Source organism: Gavialis gangeticus, unplaced genomic scaffold, assembly GCF_001723915.1.
Source record: "Gavialis gangeticus isolate Ggan-Ray unplaced genomic scaffold, GavGan_comp1, whole genome shotgun sequence".
NCBI classification, from domain to species: Eukaryota; Metazoa; Chordata; order Crocodylia; family Gavialidae; genus Gavialis; species Gavialis gangeticus.
Genome location: NW_017729032.1, coordinates 144,638,655 through 144,647,778, shown reverse-complemented (window position 1 = coordinate 144,647,778; position 9,124 = coordinate 144,638,655). Strand labels below are relative to the sequence as shown.

The 9,124-nt window shown below is 42.9% G+C and overlaps 1 protein-coding gene across 2 annotated transcripts in view; it reads left to right on the top strand.

Moving 5' to 3' along the window:
• Nucleotides 1-308: 308 nt before the first annotated feature.
• Nucleotides 309-9,124, top strand: part of LOC109303121 (sulfotransferase 1C1-like) — an 18,485-nt gene continuing 9,669 nt past the window's right edge. Inside the window, exons 1-4 of one of the 2 annotated variants that reach the window (XM_019525215.1) lie at nucleotides 314-682; nucleotides 4,056-4,227; nucleotides 6,125-6,262; nucleotides 7,497-7,594. In XM_019525215.1, the coding sequence (XP_019380760.1) occupies nucleotides 4,062-4,227; nucleotides 6,125-6,262; nucleotides 7,497-7,594 (402 nt within the window). In that variant the 5' untranslated portion in view covers nucleotides 314-682; nucleotides 4,056-4,061. Of the gene's footprint in view, nucleotides 683-4,055; nucleotides 4,228-6,124; nucleotides 6,263-7,496; nucleotides 7,595-9,124 lie in introns of both variants that reach the window. The other variant, XM_019525216.1, reaches the window with a different exon arrangement.

Sequence of the window (9,124 nt, the reverse complement as noted above, 5' to 3'; positions counted from 1 at the left end):
TGTGGCATCTGTCTCTCACAGTGTCTTATACAGATGTTGAAGAGAAAAGGGGATTTAAACATTCCCCTTTCATATAAACATAACTTTGTTGAGATCAATATATTGCAGCATCATGCTAGTGAATAACAACCAGAAAGTGGAAATGAATAGAGACTGAAGGTAAGTAAAAGTTAATGATCAACAAAAGTTAGTTTTCCTTCTCCAAATTGACTAAAGGGCAAGATATAAGCTGTTCTATATTGCACCAGTATAGTTTTAAAAAATATAAATGATAGAGTACAGTATAATTTTAAAAACTTCCCTCAGGGGATTTAAAAAAGGAGTGTATTGTGCAAGTTAGAGAAACTCGCTATCCATTGGTTGCTGCTATGCTTCTGTTATCTCATTGTCCCTGTGTTCATATAGGACTTTTAAACTCTGCTCAGTTTCTCATAGCACTTCTGTGACTACAGCATGTATATCAAGGCAGATATAAGATTTAAAACAGCACACTCTTTGCAGTTGCATCCTGTAAACCAGAGAAAGGAGTTCTTCAGCATATGAAAAATTATCTGGTTTCAACCACAGCTTTGTAGCTCAGAGTCCAGCAACTTTACTAACACCACAGTACCCTATAAAAAGCAAAGAAACTAGACCTGAAGAGAAGGAAGGACATCAAGAAAACACCTCTACAGTCTGTTTTGTGAGTATGGGATTATAGTCAATATGCTATTTTTAACCATGCGGGTGTATGTGAGAAGTGTAACAAGCAGGCACTTTGGTTTTATCAAAATTACCCAAATTTATCACTAACACTCAAAAATAACTAATAAAGGTGGCAAAAATGAGTGTGTGTGATACAGAGAGATGTATAATGCAAGAGTATTCCATAAAAGTCCAAAACTGGAAGATAAACAAGAGAGGCACAGGGATTAGTTTTGCAATGGCATAGATATGTTACTAAGGCCACAAACAGATGTTGCATTTTCTCCTGTGACCAAGTGGGATCATTCAGCTGTCCACATCCATTATCCTAGGACAAGCCCTAGAAAGGTTTGCAGGATGAGAAGTACTAACCATTGGTCCCAGGACATTTCAAAGTGCGTCTAAACCAGGGGTGGGCAATTATTTGGGCTGGAGAGCCACTTAAGGAGGTTTGGTGAGCTTTTGCAGGTAGGCAGGGCAGAGCTGCTGACCAAGCCTGGCGCAGGGCGGGGCAGGGGTTCTGACACCAGTGTGGGGTGCTGACCCAGCCCAGCACAGCAGTGGTGGGAAGGGGCAATTGATCCTATCCAGCCCGGGTCTGTCCACCGTGCACCCACCTCCAGGAGCACCAGATGGAGTGGGCAGGCAGGATGTCCATGGAACAGCTACGGTGACCCTGCAGCAGGTGTCAGAGGCCAGTTGGGCACTGTGAGTATATTAATTTAACTACTTCATTGTTTGGTTTGGGATTGAGGAGGTAGAATTGGGAGTAAAATAATGGTAAATTTATTATAGTTTACACATATATAGTAGTTAATAGAAAGATAAATGTAATAAGTAGATAATGTAATATTAAAAAGTTAATAGTAAATAATAATAACAGATAGATTAATTTGTTGCAGGCTAGCTAGGCACCGAGAGAATATTAGCTCTTGGGTTGTTTAAAATAATAAATAGATATGGGTTGGCAACTTATTGGCATTTTTTTAATGCTAGATGATTTTAGTGAAGTTAGGTGTCTCTGATTGACGCTGTCCGAAGGATTACTGGGGAAGGTTTTTTGATTAGGATTTGATTTTCACTCACACTGGGAGTTTGGAGTCCGGGCTTGGAATAGCAATTTTTGTTTTGTTCCCTCCTTCCTGTTGGTTACTTGATGCACATGTTTTTCATACTTAGTTTTATATTAATTTGTTGGTTTTAGGGTTATTCATAATTGTGTTTTATAGCTATTACTTTTGGGATTAAAAGGTGTTACAATTATTATAAAAGGTTATTATTTAGATTTGGGTTTATTTAATAAGTACATTGTAATATAGTATTTTTAGATTTGAAATTAACATTACCTCGCCTAAATCCAGCCTTTTCAGAACTTTCTGACTATGCTTTTTTGAGATGTTCTTTCCTGGAATGTGCTGGATAAGCTAGCCAGTTGAATTCAGTTTTTATTATTATTAAGGCTAAATTTTGAGCAAGAAAGAACTATTAGGTTAGTCAATTTTATAGCTATAGCTTTGTTTTTGAGGTTTAGTTAGTTTTACAAATAGTTATAAGTTACATTTACAGGTTATAAAAATACAAGCTTTATATTAGACAAAAGTTCTAAATGCTTCTAAGAAGCACATATTTATTGCTTATTAATTTCTTTGGTTTTGGCCATCACAATCCACCCCTTGCACAATCCACCCTGGGATCTCTCAGAGTCAACCCCACCCCCTCCGTGCTGCAAAATAGCAGCACAGGGAAAACCTGCATGTGTGATGTGTGAGGTATGTGGCACCACAGATGGTCTGCAGCACCACATACCACACATCCATACTCATTGGACATCTCCCCCTGTTCTAAACAGTTGTCCTGGGCTTGTGTCATTGAAAAGCAGCAGTGCATTCAACCACTCACTAGGCTGTGATTGAAAAGGTAATGCGTGTATACACAAATCCTACAGGACAAGTTTGCTGTTCCAGGACAGAATAAAGGCACAGCTGGTCTCAGGACAAATGCAACATCTATTTGTAGGCTACGCCTTTTCTTCTGTTTTAGTTAGTAAAGAATTACTTGATTGTATGAGGTGCCTTCAGTTGACTGTGGTGGAAAGCATGGGATGTTTGCAACTTGTCTGTGCCTGACTCAATTATGGTCAGTAATATAAATGAGCAAAAAAGTGCAAATTTAAGTACCTAAAAGTAGGTGTTTAATTTTTCCTTTGGTACCTTAGTAAACAGCATGACAACCCACAACTGTCACGAAAGCAAGCAGGAGCTGCCACGCATTCAATGGGTACATCTACATGTGCTATTAACACAAAGCAATAAACTCAAGCGCATACTGTTCCAGAGTTTACTCATCCTGGATGCATTGCTTGCACGGGCACCCAGGACCACATCATGCTGAGCCAGGTTGGAGAAGCCCCAGGTAGCAGGAAGCCCAGCAGGTCAGCCTGCCAGCCTGGGAATGCTCCAATAAGGCTCAGTGTGCTGCAGAGGGGCTGGCTGGGACACAAGGGTGCTCCAGTGCAGGGATAGCTGTCAGGGAGTGAATGAAGTGCAGCACCTTCATGCCCCAGCCAGCCCCATCAGTGTCTACATGTACGTTGCTGTGCACTAGAGAACTCCGCCATAGGATAGTACTTATATTTACCAGTACTAACCTACAGCAGACTGAAATAGTTTCCCGAGGCCTAATGGCTGGGGACAGACATTACACATAAACCAGTTTAAGTGATCAGAAACTGGTTTAAACCTGTAACAGAACAGAGGTTCAGTACACATAAACCAGTTTGAAAATGGCTGAAACCAGTTTGAGATAAACCTGGTTGAATGTAATATCAGACTTTACTGATTTGGCTCAAACCGGTTTATGCAATGTTTGTCCCAGACTCCTTGCTGGTTTAAGATAAACCAGACTCCCCCAGCATCCCAGCATGCTTTCTGGGCTGTGTGAGGCTCTCTGCTCCACAGCAGGGCAGGCCCCTCCCCTCTGCTCCCTTGCCGGAGCTCCAGCAGAGAATGCAGGTACAGCAGTTTACTAAATATGGATTTAGACGTGTCTTTACATATAACTTTTGGAAAGCAACTAAAAATGTTGGACATTTCTGACAGAGGTGTACCAGTCAGTCAGGCACCTGGGGAAGCTGCGATTCACAGAGACAGCAGTGACTTTGGGCTGCTGCAGTGTGTGGGGATGCAACAGAAGCTATTTTTTTGCCTCCCTTCCCCACAAATGGGCACCTGAGGCTGTTGCCCCAGTCACTCTGGCCTCATTATGCTTCTGAATTTTAGGTCACAGTGAATACACTAAAGAAGAATCTTGCTGAGACTAGAACAGCAGTTCTGTAAAGTGACCAGTGTATTGCCTACCCATTTCTTCTGCAGTATACTATGGACCTGGATCAAATGAAAGAGCTGAACCTGGAGCTTACACGATGTGAACCAGATGAAGTGGAGGGAGTTTTCCTTATAGAAACAATACGTGCTAACTGGAATAAAATTTGGAACTTCAGAGCTAGACCTGATGATCTGCTCATTGCAACATATGCAAAAGCAGGTGTGTGTAGAGGGAGTAGTGTAAATGGTTTGAGGCACAGCCTACTGTTTGAACTGATGCATGTTTTCCCTTGCTTCTATTAAGGTTTGTGATTAAGAGTCACATACTTCCAAAATGGACCTTTCATCAGATTACACTTTAAAGCTCCATCTGAAGATACAGTTTAGTGGCTTTGGCTTCCTTGGTGGAAATAAACAAAATAATAACTAACTACTACCAAAATCTGAATGGTCAATGTCCAATATAATTTCTGTAACAGTTATTTTGATTCAGGTTATGTTTGTGCGTGTTCAATAATACACCAAGAACTTTCACATTGATGGTAATAATTTAACCAAACCTTGTTAGAATCATTTGCTTTAAAATAACATACTTTGAAATCACTTACTTTTCAATTACAAATTGCTAGGGGTGTGTGAAGCGGGCCCATTCGATTTGGATTTGGATTCAGCCTGAATCAGGGACAGTGATTCAATTCGTTGATTCAGATCGCTGTCCCTGATTCAATTCAGCTGAATCTGAATCTGAAGATTTGATGCTGACTCAGAGAATCAGCTATCTGTACACAGATACAGCTTTAAATTTTTTTTCTACATACCTTGAGGTACCAGCATGGCTCGTGAATGCTGCAATGCTGGGGCAGATCAAGCATCCCACAGGAGTTGGGGGGGGAGGGGCGAGCCCTCCACGAGCTTGGTGGTGAACCTGGAAGTCCTCTGCGGAGCATGCGGGAGGCCCCCCACAACCCCCCTGGCTCAGCGATTGGCCACAGGGGGACCCCAGGTGCCCCACCATGAGACCCAGGAGGCAGGGCCCCCCCCCCACACTCTGTGGTGGACCCAGAAGTGGACTGGAAGTTCTTCTGATCCACTTCCAGGTCTGCTGCCGAGCATGCTGGGGGGCCCCCCATGCTTCTGTGGGACGCTCCATGTGCCCCAGCATCACAGCATTGATCTGCCTGCTACCTTGAGGTATGTAGAAAAAACATTTAAAGCTGTGTCTATGTCCAAATCATCAAATCTTTCCAAATCTCTCGGAATCGATTTGGAGGGTTCCAATTTGATTTGGAGAGATTTAAAGGGTCCTCTGATTTGATTTGGATTTGGAGATTCAGCCACCGAATCTGGCCGAATCTCCACTGTATCAAATCAGGGACCAAAACTTCGCACAGCCCTACTGATTGCCCCATTCTCCAGTATGAACTGGGCTCCATGGCCACATTACACCTCTCCATAATGCATTACAGTCTCTCCTCTAGTTGAAGTCTCATAGTACATCCTAGGAGATGTAATTAAGTCAAAAGCATGGCTCACAGAGGGAATATGGGCATCAGTTTTTCATTCCCCCATTCCTGTATTTTAGCAGGTTGGGCAGTCAATTTAATATCCAGCAACCCTCCAAACAAGGCTATTCCAATGAAAAATATTGAAACTTTCTGACATTTCCAAACTGGAAGTTTTCAGAACTCTTCATTCCATGAGCATTTGGGTATTTCAACTTTTTCCCCAGTTGAGGATGAAAACAAATGTCAAAATATTTCCTAGAAGATGGAACTTCTAACTTTTTTGCTTCACTGTCTATAACATAATACCATTAATCATGGCCAAATGAATGCATTTTTTTTTTCATTTAATAGGAAGAAACACTATTCTGAATGGTATCCCTGGGGCTTTTCCTTGGTGGGCACCAAGCCTTCTCTTCTCACCATGGCATAGCATCCTGATTTACTTTCTAAAACTTAAATCCATCCTCATCTGGCTGTACTGAGCTTGTAATCTCCTTTCCTGCTCTAAAGTAGGATCCATCTTTCCAGTACTTTAATAAGCACTCCATTTCAATTTCAGAAAAAAAAATGTATTCTGCACTGGGGACAAGTATAAAGCTCTAATATTTTCAGGTACAACATGGATACAGGAAATTGTGGATATGATTCAGCAAGATGGAGACCTTGAGAAGTGCAAACGTGACACCACTTATAAACGACACCCTTTCATTGAGTGGTCACTGCCTGAATATTTTGGCCCTATTCCCTCTGGTAAGTTGGGTAAGTTAGGGCCATGCTTACTGGTGTTTGCTCAAAAGGTCAGAAAATCCTACATACGATAATAACAAAGTAGTGGAGTTTAGCTACATACAGTTTTAGATTTTATACACAGTGTTATATCAAAATTTTGTTTACCAAATAACTGATAAAGGGATCCATGAAAGACACATTAATTACTGATTACACCATTTTAAAGGAAATTTCTGTTCTATTTGTCTTGCCATCCAGAAAGATCTCTACAAAATTCATTATGATAACTCGGGTATGAGAGTTGGGCTCTGCATATCCCTGAAAGTTGGATGCTGATCTGGTTGGTTTTATATGTTTTATCTTGAGTTTAACCTTTAGATCAGTCATACTCAGCCCTCATTGGCTTAGGAGCTATGTATTCAGTCAGTACTGACCAAAGAGTTGCAACAACATACGCAGTCTTGGAGGTGTATTCTGGGAAACACTCAAGTTCAAAATAGAAATATAACTACAATGAATTAGGTAACATTTGCATAGTCCAAATACTTTAAAAGTGGAAAGGCTCTATAATGTTTACCAAATGTGTGTGTACACACACATGCACACACTAGTTTTAAGCAATTGCAAGTGAATGACAGGTGGTAAGTTAATTATAGTTATAGACCTAGTAAAGAACAGCTGAAATAGATAAACCTAATTATGTAAAAGAATGGGTAGTAAGCTGAAGGGAGCTTCTCACTCAGGAGGTACAACCCTGCCAACCAGCTGGACCTATTGGATGGACAGCAGGCTGGCTGAGCACATGTATTATCTATGGACCATTTCCTATCAAGCCAATCAAAGCCCCTTTCCTCCAATGAGGCCTCCCACTGCACAAGAGTCCTTAGCCCAGACTTCTTTAGCAAGGTTGGCGATCAGCTGCTGGTGCCCCCTCTGAGTCAGGAGGCACCAGTTACCCATGATGGAAAAAGATATGAATCACTGTTCATCCTTTCTCCATGAAAATAAAGGTAAAGATAGTAGCAAGGACACTGAGAGCAAATACAAGCTTTTGTTATACAGTGTTTATTATGTTACAGTATTTTTTACAATGTGTTTTCAACATTGAGTTTAGCAAGGAGATATAATTGCACAGGTACAAATTGATGCCTACTGGTGTTTACTCAAAAAGTCAGAAAATCCTACATATGATAGTAACGAAGTAGTGGAGCTTAGCTACATGCTCACTTGTGAATTACTGCAAAATGTTTCACAGGACTAGAATTAGCAGAAGCGATGCCTTCTCCACGAACACTGAAAACTCATCTCCCTGCGCAACTGGTGCCTCCATCATTCTGGGATCAAAACTGTAAGGTAATGTAAGAAAGCCAGAGCTCAAATCTGAATTCTCCAAAATAAGGAACTGAAATAAAATAGGATTGAGGCTGGTTTTCTCAGACTCCTTTCAGAATCTAGAGTTCCCTCTTCCTCTTTTCTTTGTAATAGGAACATAGGAAGGGGTCCAATTCCCTTCATCTGTAGCCAACGATTTGACCAAAGAAAGTCCTAAAAGTCATCCATTCCAGCCCCTCTGGAATACTACAATCATAAAGCACCTCACAAAAACCATCCTCCAGCATGCCACAGATGAAATGCAGGGGAAACAAGACCACCAATGCCCTTACACTGTAAAGGCAGAGAAGCAGTAAGGAGTATCTGATCTGAGCATATGTTAATCTCTGCCTCATGCAAAAGAGGGCATGTCTACATATGCAAATGCTGCTGGATGGGTTTACTCCACAATAATTTACCGTGGAATAAACCCACTCTGGGCAGGCATCTGCATGAGCAGGCATTTGGGAGCAGATTTGCTCCCACCCTGCTCTGACCCCCTAAAGCAGCCAGAGGGAGCTCCATGCTCCTCCTGGGTGCTAGCCCAGGGGCTGGCAGGGAGCACGGGGCCAGGCAACAGGTGTCTCCTGGCTGTCTCTGCTAGCTGCCCCACTGGCAGATCATGGCAGAGGGCTGGAACCTGCCTCTCCCACAAAGCTCCTTCCAAGCCCCATGCCTCAATCACCTGATTGGAGCACGGGGCTAGAAAAGAGTTGTGAGGCTGAGACCTGCCCCAGACTGGGACAGTTCCTAGTCAGCCATGGGCTGCATGGGGAAGTCTCCACGTGCAGCCTGGAGCTGGCTGGGAACTGTCCCATTTCAGGCAGTTCCCAGCCAGCTCTGGGCTGCATGTGGAGACTTTCTTACACAACCTGGGGCTGGCCAGGGACTGTCCCAGTCTGGGGCAGCCAGCTCCTGGCTGGGTTGGGAACATTCCCATGCAGGAAACTCCTGGCCCTAGCTCCATGATTGCTCCCTGTTGCTGGGGCAAGGAGAGATTGTCCCAGCCCAGGATCCAGTGTCGAGCCCACCACAGCAGCAGGCAGCTCCCAGAGGAAGAGACCAACCTCCTATCCCCTGCTACATGGCTGACCAGGAGCAAATTTGCTCCCAGTTAGCCATCTACATGGGCAGTTAATTTGCTACCTGTATTTGCACTTGCAGGTAGCAAATTAACTGCCAAGTAGAGCAAATTACTGCTCAGTAAGGATCTTCACATGTAGACGGTGATGTTTACTGAGCAGTAACTGTGCAGTAAGTGTCTTATGTAGACACTCCCAGAGGGTAGCAAAAACCTTAGAGGCCTTGCCAATTTCACCTGGGGGAAAGACATTCCTTCCCGACCCCACATCTTGGGGCCACTTTAATGCTGAACAGAAGAGCAAGATTCTACAGCCACATCCCTGAAAGTTTTCTATAGATTAACAAGAGCATGAGCGCATCACTATCAAAGTTCTTACCTTTAGCTGTGGTCACTGTCTTAGGTTACACAGAAAAGTGGGGGGGGGGGGG